This window comes from Cherax quadricarinatus, chromosome 92, assembly GCF_038502225.1.
Source record: "Cherax quadricarinatus isolate ZL_2023a chromosome 92, ASM3850222v1, whole genome shotgun sequence".
Lineage (NCBI taxonomy): Eukaryota > Metazoa > Arthropoda > Malacostraca > Decapoda > Parastacidae > Cherax > Cherax quadricarinatus.
The window spans coordinates 7,020,199-7,034,242 of NC_091383.1; the positions used below are offsets into that span (position 1 = coordinate 7,020,199).

Here is a 14,044-nt window from a genome sequence, read left to right on the forward strand (position 1 = left end):
CTCTCCAGATACCACATAGAGGCCAAGAGAGGAGCTCTCTCCAGATATCACATAGAGGCCAAGAGAAGAGCTCTCTCCAGATACCACACAGAGGCCAAGAGAAGATCTCTCTCCAGATACCACATAGAGGCCAAGAGAAGAGCTCTCTCCAGATACCACATAGAGGCCAAGAGAAGAGCTCTCTCCAGATACCACATAGAGGCCAAGAGGAGAGCTCTCTCCAGATGCCACATAGAGGCCAAGAGAGGAGCTCTCTCCAGATACCACATAGAGGCCAAGAGAAGAGCTCTCTCCAGATACCACAGAGAGGCCAAGAGAAGATAGAGGCCAAGAGAAGAGCTCTCTCCAGATACCACATAGAGGCCAAGAGAAGAGCTCTCTCCAGATACCACATAGAGGCCAAGAGAAGAGCTCTCTCCAGATACCACATAGAGGCCAAGAGAAGAGTTCTCTCCAGATACCACATAGAGGCCAAGAGAAGAGTTCTCTCCAGATACCACATAGAGGCCAAGAGAAGAGTTCTCTCCAGATACCACATAGAGGCCAAGAGAAGAGCTCTCTCCAGATACCACATAGAGGCCAAGAGAAGAGTTCTCTCCAGATACCACATAGAGGCCAAGAGAAGAGTTCTCTCCAGATACCACATAGAGGCCAAGAGAAGAGCTCTCTCCAGATACCACATAGAGGCCAAGAGAACCCATGACAAGCCAGCTCTTTAAACTAGAAGGTCAGTGGTCTCATCTGGAACCCATGACAAGCCAGCTCTTTAAACTAGATGGTCAGTGATCTCATCTGGAACCCATGACAACCCAGCCCTTTAAACTAGAAGGTCAGTGGTCTCATCTGGAACCCATGACAAGCCAGCCCTTTAAACTAGAAGGTCAGTGGTCTCATCTGGAACCCATGACAAGCCAGCCCTTTAAACTAGAAGGTCAGTGGTCTCATCTGGAACCCATGACAAGCCAGCCCTTTAAACTAGAAGGTCAGTGGTCTCATCTGGAACCTATGACAAGTCAGCCCTTTAAACTAGAAGGTCAGTAGTCTCATCTGGAACCTATGACAAGCCAGCCCTTTAAACTAGAAGGTCAGTGGTCTCATCTGGAACCCATGACAAGCCAGCCCTTTAAACTAGAAGGTCAGTGGTCTCATCTGGAACCAATAACAAGCCAGCCCTTTAAATCAGAAGACCTGTGGTCTCACATGGAACCCACAAGAAGTCAGCCCTTTCAACTAGCATATCAGTGGTCTCAGCACTGGTTCACACAGGGTTAATCAGAGCTTTCCAGCTAGGTATGTTACTGTACACCAGAGAGTCTAACACGGGGCGTCATCCTGACCACAAATACAAGTCCTTATGGACTAATCTGACACCAGTATGTGTTACTAACATACAATACACACTAGCGGATAAGACACATGTGCAGCAGTTGGGTATCGTCATTGTGGAGAGTTTTTGCATGACCAGCTGACTTCATTTGAATACAAAGGTGACTGCTACTGCTGTCTGTAGTATTTAAGTTACCTTTGTATTCAACTGATGAAGCCTATGGGTTTCTTCAGTTGAATACAAAGGTGACTGCTACTGCTGTCTGTAATATTTAAGTTACCTTTGTATTCAACTGATGAAGCCTATGGGTTTCTTCAGTTGAATACAAAGGTGACTGCTACTGCTGTCTGTAATATTCAAGTTACCTTTGTATTCAACTGATGAAGCCTATGGGTTTCTTCAGTTGAATACAAAGGTGACTGCTACTGCTGTCTGTAATATTTAAGTTACCTTTGTATTCAACTGATGAAGCCTATGGGTTTCTTCAGTTGAATACAAAGGTGACTGCTACTGCTGTCTCCAACATTCAAATCGCCTTTGTATTCCACTGATGAAGCCTCCTGAGCAGGCGGTAACTTTCGATGAGCAAATATACACAACTCTTGCTCATTTATCACACACTCAAGGCAGAGTTGAGCTCTAGCTCCCTGCTCGTTCCTCGAGTTACTGACAAGCATATTTTTATATCTGACTCACGAAATCGTAATAACACTATTGAAAACAAACCAGGGAACGGGTGGAGTTTGAACCCATGGCGAGTGAACCATAAAACTCCAGGCCAGTCGTTTACGCACTGGCCTGGAGTTTTACCACCCACTCGCCATGGGTTCGAACCCCACTCGTTCCGTGATTTATGTTATTACAATTCTCACGAGTTGCCTAGACAACAGAATAGCCTTCGTAACCAAAATTCCAGAACCATAGACAATTATTCCTGATTTTTTCAACATTCCTGTCTATTTAACAGTCTTACAATATTATCTATTATATTTATATAACTATATTATCTCTGTTTATGTATTTATATTAGTAATAACTTAACAAGGGAATAGACTGTTTATTTTTGTCTTATAACTACTAATGTTTACTCTAATATATTTCAAGGTATGAAATGCTAACTATCTATTTTAAACATAGCTAGACATATGTTTAGTGTTTTTATTTTTCTCTATAGAACGGTAGCAAAGGTTAAGTGTGATTACTATATTTGGACCCGACTCTACATGTGGTGGCGTAGACTAATGTTCTGCACACTTTGCACTAGTCACTGGTGTAATGTCCTGTAACTCTCCGTCTGTCACTGGGGTGGTACAAGTCACACTAGTTGCTGGGGTATGCACTGTCCTGTGTTCCAATGGTGACGATTAAGACCCCTCCGTTCTGCATCAGTCGCGTGGGTATGCAATGCCTTGCGTATCAGTGGAGGTACAGAGCCTAGGACCTGTGCATTCTGCATCAGTCATTAGGGTATACACTGCCTTGCGTTCCAATGGAGACAGTCTAAGACCTGTCCATTCTGTACCAGCTGGTGGGGGGTTTGCACAGCCTTGCGTTCCAATGGATACAGCCTAAGACTTGTTCACTTTGCACCAATCGCTAGGATAATATCCTATGCACTTGGCTCCAGTCACTAGGATAGACACCGCCATTCACTTCAGTTACAGAAGAGAAATGACATGGATTACTCGTCCAGGCAACAGTATATTCATGTCAGTGACCAAATATCTTCCAGTCACTATCCTAAATCCTATACAAACAGCATAATAAGGGGAGAAGCGACGGTATACCGTCGAATCACTGATAACATTAAACCTATGCAATTCTCTGACACCACTGTGTCTGACACCATTTTGTCTGACACCATTGTGTCTGACACCATTGTGTCTGACACAATCGTGTCTGACACCACTGTGTCTGGCACCATTGTGTCTGACACAATTATTAATAAGGTTTTTGGATGACACAAGATTTGGAAAACTAAATTGTTGATGGATTCCATGCAGAGTCTTCAAGCAATTGGAGAGTTACGTCCGTTCCTCAATGTTGGGTCTCTGGCTGGTGAGGTTCTGGTGTCCACTTGGTGACATGGCTGATGAAAATTCAATAGCCCCAGCCTGAGGTTCTACTAGTGCTGTACCAGCTAGAGTAGTCTCAGCCTGGAGCTCTCCCAGGGCTACACCAGTGACGGTAGTTTGGTGATTGTCAGTAGTTCAAGCCTGGAGGATTCCTAGCAATACACTAACGACAGTTGCTTAGTGACAGTAGTCCCAGCCTGGAGCTCTCCTAGGACTACACCAGTAGCAGTAGTCCCAGCATGAAGCTCTCCTAAGGCTACACCTTCGGCAGTAGTCCCAGCCTGGAGCTCTCCTAGGACTACACCAGTAGCAGTAGTCCCAGCATGAAGCTCTCCTAAGGCTACACCTTCGGCAGTAGTCCCAGCCTGGAGCACTCCTAGGACTACACCAGTAGCAGTAGCATGGTGATAGTCAGGGCAGCGAAAAGCAAAACTTGGCCGGTCACATCAGCTCCTGCGAAGTACAGATTATTATTATTATTATTATTATTATTATTATTATTATTATTATATTCAAAGGAAAGGTGCCCAGGTAAGGTTAATAGAAGGCAATCGAATATGCTACGGTGAAGGAGAAAAGTAGCACCAATTCCTGGGATCAAAAACCCATGACCCGGCATTAAGGCGCCCCTTTGAAGACAGAACGTAAAAAATCACTACATATATACCTAATTAGTGGCCATAAAAAAAAGAAACGATTTTTACGCCCACGAATCACTAAGGACGCCTCTCACTGACCCTCTCAGATCCATTGATTTAGATAAGAGAAAAAATTAACTGATTATCTAAGTACTAATTAAGCTCAGAGGAGGACTTTTGGCCCTTTGATCTAATGAGTCATTTTGGATCGATATGTGTTGGTCGAAACAGCAAAGATATTGAGATTTTCTTGCTTATATCTACAGAGTAGATGTTCTACTGATGCAGTGGCCGGGGATTAGTAGAATATAGATATATTATTCAGTAGAAGGTAGAATGTTGTTCATCTACCCACACATGACTTAATGTCCTGTAGAAGGTAGAATGTTCTTCATCTACCCACACATGACTTAATGTCTTGTAGAAGGTAGAATGTTGTTCATCTACCCACACATGACTTAATGTCTTGTAGAAGGTAGAATGTTGTTCATCTACCCACACATGACTTAATGTCCTGTAGAAGGTAGAATGTTGTTCATCTACCCACACATGACTTAATGTCTTGTAGAAGGTAGAATGTTGTTCATCTACCCACACATGACTTAATGTCCTGTAGAAGGTAGAATGTTGTTCATCTACCCACACATGACTTAATGTCTTGTAATGTCCTGTAGAAGGTAGAATGTTGTTCATCTACCCACACATGACTTAATGTCCTGTAGAAGGTAGAATGTTGTTCATCTACCCACACATGACTTAATGTCTTGTAGAAGGTAGAATGTTGTTCATCTACCCACACATGACTTAATGTCCTGTAGAAGGTAGAATGTTGTTCATCTACCCACACATGACTTAATGTCCTGTAGAAGGTAGAATGTTCATCTACCCAAACATGACTTAATGTCCTGTACAAGGTAGAATGTTGTTCATCTACCCACACATGGCTTAATGTCCTGTAGAAGGTAGAATGTTCATCTACCCACACATGACTTAATGTCCTGTAGAAGGTAGAATGTTCATCTACCCACACATGACTTAATGTCCTGTAGAAGGTAGAATGTTCATCTACCCACACATGACTTAATGTCCTGTAGAAGGTAGAATGTTCATCTACCCACACATGACTTAATGTCCTGTAGAAGGTAGAATGTTGTTCATCTACCCACTCATGACTTAATGTCCTGTAGAAGGTAGAATGTTCATCTACCCACACATGACTTAATGTCCTGTAGAAGGTAGAATATTCATCTACCCACACATGACTTAATGTCCTGTAGAAGGTAGAATGTTGTTCATCTACCCACACATGACTTAATGTCCTGTAGTAGGTAGAATGTTCATCTACCCACACATGACTTAATGTCCTGTAGAAGGTAGAATGTTCTTCATCTACCCACACATGACTTAATGTCCTGTAGAAGGTAGAATGTTCATCTACCCACACATGACTTAATGTCCTGTAGAAGGTAGAATGTTCTTCATCTACCCACACATGACTTAATGTCCTGTAGAAGGTAGAATGTTCATCTACCCACACATGACTTAATGTCCTGTAGAAGGTAGAATGTTCATCTACCCACACATGACTTAATGTCCTGTAGAAGGTAGAATGTTCATCTACCCACACATGACTTAATGTCCTGTAGAAGGTAGAATGTTCATCTACCCACACATGACTTAATGTCCTGTAGAAGGTAGAATGTTCATCTACCCACACATGGCTTAATGTCCTGTAGAAGGTAGAATGTTCATCTACCCACACATGGCTTAATGTCCTGTAGAAGGTAGAATGTTCATCTACCCACACATGACTTAATGTCCTGTAGAAGGTAGAATGTTCATCTACCCACACATGACTTAATGTCCTGTAGAAGGTAGAATGTTCATCTACCCACACATGACTTAATGTCCTGTAGAAGGTAGAATGTTCATCTACCCACACACACACACACACATGAGATATCGTCTTGGAGTTGGTGTGAAAAGCACCGTAGTGGTGAAGATTCTGGAGTACAGGCAAGAAGTCGTAGCCGCCACGACTATGGTGTTCTCAACACCAACTCCAAGTTTGAATACAAGAACATAAGGATGGAGGAACACTGCAGAAGACCTACTGGCTCATGCAAGGCAGGTTTGATTACGTCATCTTCAGTATATAGTTCTACTGTCTTCTAGATATGTCCTAGAATCTGTATTGATAAAGACACTGGAGGGCGAAACGTCTACAATAAAGATTCCCAGGTACACAAATAACCCGCACATAGGAGAGAGAGGAGCTTACAACGACGTTTCGGTCCGACTTGGACCATTTACAAAGTCACATGTGACTTTGTAGCATGTTACACATGTGTCTAATTTTCATACATGTCTAAATGTATTTTTTTCGTTAGGTTCAGAATGATTTTTACGAAATTATTGCATACACAAATTTTCACTTGCCCTATTCGGCAAGAAGAGCGTTGCTATTTAAGCCAAAATTGCAAGTTTTACCTATTCGGCACGACATATATATGGTGAGGGAAGGTCAATGAGGTGAAGACCGGGCCATTAAGGTCACTTCTAGTTACGTGACGGCTAATGTGGATTTAGTGGGTAAAGCTCCCGTTTCACACACGGAGGGCCCGGGTTCGATTCCCGGCGGGTGGAAACATTTCGACATGTTTCCTTACACCTGTTGTCCTGTTCACCTAGCAGCAAATAGGTACCTGGGTGTTAGTGGACTGGTGTGGGTCGCATCCTGGGTGTTAGTGGACTGGTGTGGGTCGCATCCTGGGTGTTAGTCGACTGGTGTGGGTCGCATCCTGGGTGTTAGTCGACTGGTGTGGGTCACATCCTGGGTGTTAGTCGACTGGTGTGGGTCGCATCCTGGGTGTTAGTCGACTGGTGTGGGTCGCATCCTGGGTGTTAGTCGACTGGTGTGGGTCGCATCCTGGGTGTTAGTCGACTGGTGTGGGTCGCATCCTGGGTGTTAGTTGACTGGTGTGGGTCGCATCCTGGGTGTTAGTCGACTGGTGTGGGTCACATCCTGGGTGTTAGTAGACTAGTGTGGGTCACATCCTGGGTGTTAGTCGACTGGTGTGGGTCGCATCCTGGGTGTTAGTCGACTGGTGTGGGTCACATCCTGGGTGTTAGTCGACTGGTGTGGGTGGCATCCTGGGGGACAAGATTGAGGACCACAATGGAAATAAGACAGAGTCCTCGATGACGCACTGACTTTCTTGCGTTATCTTGGGTGGCTAACCCTCCAGGGCTAAAAATCCGAAGAAAATCTTATCTTACAGCCTGACGATAAATACTGATTCTTAACTCAATTTCTATTTCCATTATAAATAGATTATTTTTTTAAAAGTTTCGTCAAAGTTGTTTGTGTTTCTGTATATCGTACAACTACACATTTCTGCTTTGTATTGGACTGATGAAGTCACTGTGTGGCGAAACGTTTCCTGAATAATGATTCCCATATGTTGCATAAGTGTTTCAATCTTCAACTTGTCGGTTTTTCAAACCATTCAACACAACTGTTCGTGATGTATAGTTGATCATAAGCATAATTTTGAAAGTGGCGGAGTGGTAAGCCAGTGGAAGGCTTCGATCAGATGACCAAAGACGAAGACTCACATCAGGAAACGTTTGCCGTGTTTCCTGGCCAATCTTACCATCATATAACTAAGACCAGTGTCAGGAAACACTTGTACTGTTTCCTGACCAATCTTACCATCATATAACTAAGACCAGTGTCAGGAAACACTTGTACTGTTTCCTGACCAATCTTACCATCATATAACTAAGACCAGTGTCAGGAAACACTTGTACTGTTTCCTGACCAATCTTACCATCATATAACTAAGACCAGTGTCAGGAAACACTTGTACTGTTTCCTGACCAATCTTACCATCATATAACTAAGACCAGTGTCAGGAAACACTTGTACTGTTTCCTGACCAATCTTACCATCATATAACTAAGACCAGTGTCAGGAAACACTTGTCCTGTTTCCTGACCAATCTTACCATCATATAACTAAGACCAGCGTCAGGAAACACTTGTACTGTTTCCTGACCAATCTTACCATCATATAACTAAGACCAGTGTCAGGAAACACTTGTCCTGTTTCCTGACCAATCTTACCATCATATAACTAAGACCAGCGTCAGGAAACACTTGTACTGTTTCCTGACCAATCTTACCATCATATAACTAAGACCAGCGTCAGGAAACACTTGTCCTGTTTCCTGACCAATCTTACCATCATATAACTAAGACCAGTGTCAGGAAACACTTGTCCTGTTTCCTGACCAATCTTACCATCACATAACTAAGACCAGTGTCAGGAAACACTTGTACTGTTTCCTGACCAATCTTACCATCATATAACTAAGACCAGTATCAGGAAACACTTGTACTGTTTCCTGACCAATCTTACCATCATATAACTAAGACCAGCGTCAGGAAACACTTGTACTGTTTCCTGACCAATCTTACCATCATATAACTAAGACCAGTATCAGGAAACACTTGTACTGTTTCCTGACCAATCTTACCATCATATAACTAAGACCAGTGTCAGGAAACACTTGTCCTGTTTCCTGACCAATCTTACCATCATATAACTAAGACCAGTGTCAGGAAACACTTGTCCTGTTTCCTGACCAATCTTACCATCATATAACTAAGACCAGTGTCAGGAAACACTTGTACTGTTTCCTGACCAATCTTAGCATCATATAACTAAGACCAGCGTCAGGAAACACTTGTCCTGTTTCCTGACCAATCTTACCATCATATAACTAAGACCAGCGTCAGGAAACACTTGTCCTGTTTCCTGACCAATCTTACCATCATATAACTAAGACCAGCGTCAGGAAACACTTGTCCTGTTTCCTGACCAATCTTACCATCATATAACTAAGACCAGTGTCAGGAAACACTTGTACTGTTTCCTGACCAATCTTACCATCATATAACTAAGACCAGTGTCAGGAAACACTTGTCCTGTTTCCTGACCAATCTTACCATCATATAACTAAGACCAGTGTCAGGAAACACTTGTACTGTTTCCTGACCAATCTTACCATCATATAACTAAGACCAGCGTCAGGAAACGCTTGTACTGTTTCCTGACCAATCTTACCATCATATAACTAAGACCAGTGTCAGGAAACACTTGTCCTGTTTCCTGACCAATCTTACCATCATATAACTAAGACCAGCGTCAGGAAACACTTGTCCTGTTTCCTGACCAATCTTACCATCATATAACTAAGACCAGCGTCAGGAAACACTTGTCCTGTTTCCTGACCAATCTTACCATCATATAACTAAGACCAGCGTCAGGAAACACTTGTCCTGTTTCCTGACCAATCTTACCATCATATAACTAAGACCAGTGTCAGGAAACACTTGTACTGTTTCCTGACCAATCTTACCATCATATAACTAAGACCAGTGTCAGGAAACACTTGTCCTGTTTCCTGACCAATCTTACCATCATATAACTAAGACCAGTGTCAGGAAACACTTGTACTGTTTCCTGACCAATCTTACCATCATATAACTAAGACCAGCGTCAGGAAACGCTTGTACTGTTTCCTGACCAATCTTACCATCATATAACTAAGACCAGTGTCAGGAAACACTTGTCCTGTTTCCTGACCAATCTTACCATCATATAACTAAGACCAGTGACAGGAAACACTTGTACTGTTTCCTGACCAATCTTACCATCATATAACTAAGACCAGTGTCAGGAAACACTTGTACTGTTTCCTGACCAATCTTACCATCATATAACTAAGACCAGTGTCAGGAAACACTTGTACTGTTTCCTGACCAATCTTACCATCATATAACTAAGACCAGTGACAAGAAACACTTGTACTGTTTCCTGACCAATCTTACCATCATATAACTAAGACCAGTGTCAGGAAACACTTGTACTGTTTCCTGACCAATCTTACCATCATATAACTAAGACCAGTGTCAGGAAACACTTGTACTGTTTCCTGATCAATCTTACCAACATATAACTAAGACCAGTGTCAGGAAACACTTGTACTGTTTCCTGACCAATCTTACCATCATATAACTAAGACCAGTGTCAGGAAACACTTGTACTGTTTCCTGACCAATCTTACCATCATATAACTAAGACCAGTGTCAGGAAACACTTGTACTGTTTCCTGACCAATCTTACCATCATATAACTAAGACCAGTGTCAGGAAACACTTGTACTGTTTCCTGATCAATCTTACCAACATATAACTAAGACCAGTGTCAGGAAACACTTGTACTGTTTCCTGACCAATCTTACCATCATATAACTAAGACCAGTGTCAGGAAACACTTGTACTGTTTCCTGACCAATCTTACCATCATATAACTAAGACCAGCGTCAGGAAACACTTGTACTGTTTACTGACCAATCTTACCATCATATAACTAAGACCAGCGTCAGGAAACACTTGTACTGTTTCCTGACCAATCTTACCCTCATATAACTAAGACCAGTGTCAGGAAACACTTGTACTGTTTCCTGACCAATCTTACCTAACCTAACCTGTTCGTTATATTCCTCTGGCAACCAAATCTATGTTCTCTGGTCCTTGTGTTCAGGTCCCTCGTTTCACCTATGTAATACTTGCCACATCCTTCGCAAGGTAGGTTGTAAACACTGGCAGGAATATCCTTGGATGAGCTCTTATATTTGTCTCAGTCCTAGTTATGTTTTGCATAACTAATTGTTATACTTTGCATAACCAGTTATAATGCTTTGCATAACCAATTATTAGTTATACTTTATATAACCAGTTGTTAGTTATGTCTTAACCAGGTGTTAGTTATGTTCGTGTTAAGCAGGTTTTAGTTATGTTCTACATAACAGGTCTAAGTTATGTTCTACATAACAGGTCTTAGTTATGTTCTACATAACAGGTCTTAGTTATGTTCTACATAACAGGTCTTAGTTATGTTCTACATAACAGGTCTTAGTTATGTTCTACATAACAGGTGTTAGTCATGTTCTACATAACAGGTGTTAGTCATGTTCTACATAACAGGTCTTAGTCATGTTCTACATAACAGGTCTTAGTCATGTTCTTCAAAACATGTCTTAGTCATGTTCTATGTTATGAACATGTACTGCAACACGTGGAAATAACCTGATCTGAATTTCGCCCACTAAGCTTTATTAAATCTCAAAATTCTTTTGTGACTTGATGAAGGCCACAATATGGGCGAAACATCGCAAGTAGAGGATCGCATGGGCCTGTATTTGCGTCTGTTTTGGCTTCTATAGGAAAATAAATCTGGTCAAGGTACTGGATAAATTACACGTTGTATTTTTATCGATATTGTATTACCTGGAGTTTACCTGGAGAGAGTTCCGGGGGTCAACGCCCCCGTGGCCCGGTCTGTGACCAGGCCTCGATACCATTTGGTATCGGCAAATTAAGAAACGATTATTGTTGAGATTATAAGGAATACTTAACCAATATTTGTACTGGTAATATGTTAATTGAATTTTGTGGCGATTTTATATATTTTTGTAGTTTGTTGATTAGTTATTTTCTGTTAGGTTCATGTTAATGGGTTTAGGTCTGAGTAGGACCTGCCTTGTGTGGGCCAGTAGGTCCACTGCAGTGTTCCTTCATTCTTAGGTTCTTAAATACATGGAAGGTTTTGAGAAGGACTTGCCTTGTATGGGCCAGTAAGCCTGCTGCAGTGTTCCATTATTCTTATGTTATTATGTTCTTGTTAGGTAAGACACATATGCAACAGTTAGGTATCTTTATGTCGAAACGTTTCGCCTACACAGTAGGCTTCTTCAGTCGAGTACAGAAAAGTTGATAGAAGCAGAAGATACTTGAAGACGATGTAATCAGTCCATCACCCTTAAAGTTTTGAGGTGGTCAGTCCCTCAGTTCTTGTTAGGTAAGTCACATGCAACAGTTAGGCATCTTTTTCGTTACCCCTCAGGTGTTCAGTGTTGGATGAACAATGAACAGTTGTTCAGGCTGAACAACACACGAGAAACAGGTGGAAGTGTTGAATACAGCAGCTGCAGGCCACGACATGTTATAATCATGTTTACTACCTGTTGAGGACCCCTTCTACACGTCCTTAGTGCACTTTAGGAATGTTGAATGGTTCCTATTATGAAGGTCCTGAGGACCTCGAAGAGGAACCTGTTTACCTCATAACACAGACTGTTAACATCACCTGCGACCATCACTGCTTGTACGTGGTCACAACTCCTGGTTCCTCTGACAAGGGCGGACACACACACTCACACACACACACATACACACACACACACACACACACACACACACACACACACACACATACACACACATACACACACACACACACATACACACACACACATACACACACACACACACACACACACACACACACACACACACACACACACACACACACACACACACACACACACACACACACATACACACACACACACACACACACACATACACACACACACACACACACACATACACACAGTGTTCCAGGGAGGGGACACAGAAACAAGAGGCCACAATTGGAAGTTGAAGACACAAATGAGTCAGAGAGATAGTAGGAAGTATTTCTTCAGTCATAGAGTTGTAAGGCAGTGGAATAGCCTAGAAAATGACGTAGTGGAGGCAGGAACCATACACAGTTTTAAGACGAGGTTTGATAAAGCTCATGGAGCGGGGAGAGAGAGGGCCTAGTAGCAACCGGTGAAGAGGCGGGGCCAGGAGCTAGGACTCGACCCCTGCAACCACAAATAGGTGAGTACAAATAGGTGAGTACACACACACACACACACACACACACACACACCTACACACGTACACACCTACACACCTACACACACACAACAGGCCTAGTGTCTAATCGACATGTGCCTAGGACAAAATGGTAACTAACACACACACATACACACACACACACACACACACACATACACATACACTCATGCATCAACATGTTAGAGACACTACCAGAGAGAGAGGAGAGGATGAACCAGCAAGGTTGGACCTTGTATTCACCATGAGTAGTTCGGACATCGAGGGTATCATGTATGAAAGGCCCCTGGGAGCTAGTGATCATGTGGTTCTGTGCTTCGACTACATAGTTGAGCTCCAAGTGGAGAGAGTAGCAGGAATAGGCTGGGAAAAACCAAACTACAAAAGGGGGAACTACTCAGGCATGAGGAACTTCCTTCAAGACATTCAGTGGGAGAGGGAACTGACAGGAAAACCAGTACAAGAAATGATGGACTATGTAGCAACAAAATGCAAGGAGGCAGAGGAGAGGTTTGTTCCCAAGGGAAACAGAAATAATGGGAAGAACAGAACGAGTCCTTGGTTCACCCAAAGGTGTAGGGAGGCAAAAACTAGGTGTACTAGAGAATGGAAAAGGTACAGAAGACAGAGAACTCAGGAAAATAAAGAAATCAGCCGAAGAGCCAGAAACGAATATGCACAGATAAGAAGGGAGGCTCAGAGACAATATGAAAATGACATAGCATCAAAAGTAAAGACTGACCCGAAGCTGTTGTACAGCCACATCAGGAGGAAAACAACAGTCAAGGACCAGGTAATCAGACTGAGGAAGGGTGATGGGGAATTCACAAGAAACGACCGAGAGGTACGTCAGGAGCTCAACACAAGATTTAAAGAGGTATTTACAGTGGAAACCAGTAGGACTCCAAGAAATCAGAACAGGGGGGCACACCAGCAAGTGCTGGATGAGGTACATATAACCAAGGAGGAGGTGAAGAAGCTGCTATGCGAACTTGACACCTCAAAGGCGGTGGGACCAGACAACATCTCTCCATGGGTCCTTAAAGAGGGAGCAGAGATATTGTGTGAGCCATTAACAAAGATCTTCAACACATCATTTGAAACTGGGCAACTCCCTGAGGTATGGAAAATGGCAAATGTAGTCCCAATTTTTAAAAAGGGAGACAGACATGAGGCACTAAACTACAGAC

The 14,044-nt window shown here is 42.6% G+C and overlaps 1 protein-coding gene across 1 annotated transcript in view; it reads right to left on the reverse strand.

The window, feature by feature from the left end:
- Window positions 1-342: 342 nt before the first annotated feature.
- The window catches only part of LOC138855389 (uncharacterized), a 293,544-nt gene continuing 279,842 nt past the window's right edge, over window positions 343-14,044 (reverse strand). The window contains exon 4 of the mRNA XM_070104527.1: window positions 343-3,855. Coding sequence (XP_069960628.1) covers window positions 3,785-3,855 — 71 coding nt within the window. The 3' untranslated portion in view covers window positions 343-3,784. The remainder of the gene's footprint in view (window positions 3,856-14,044) is intronic.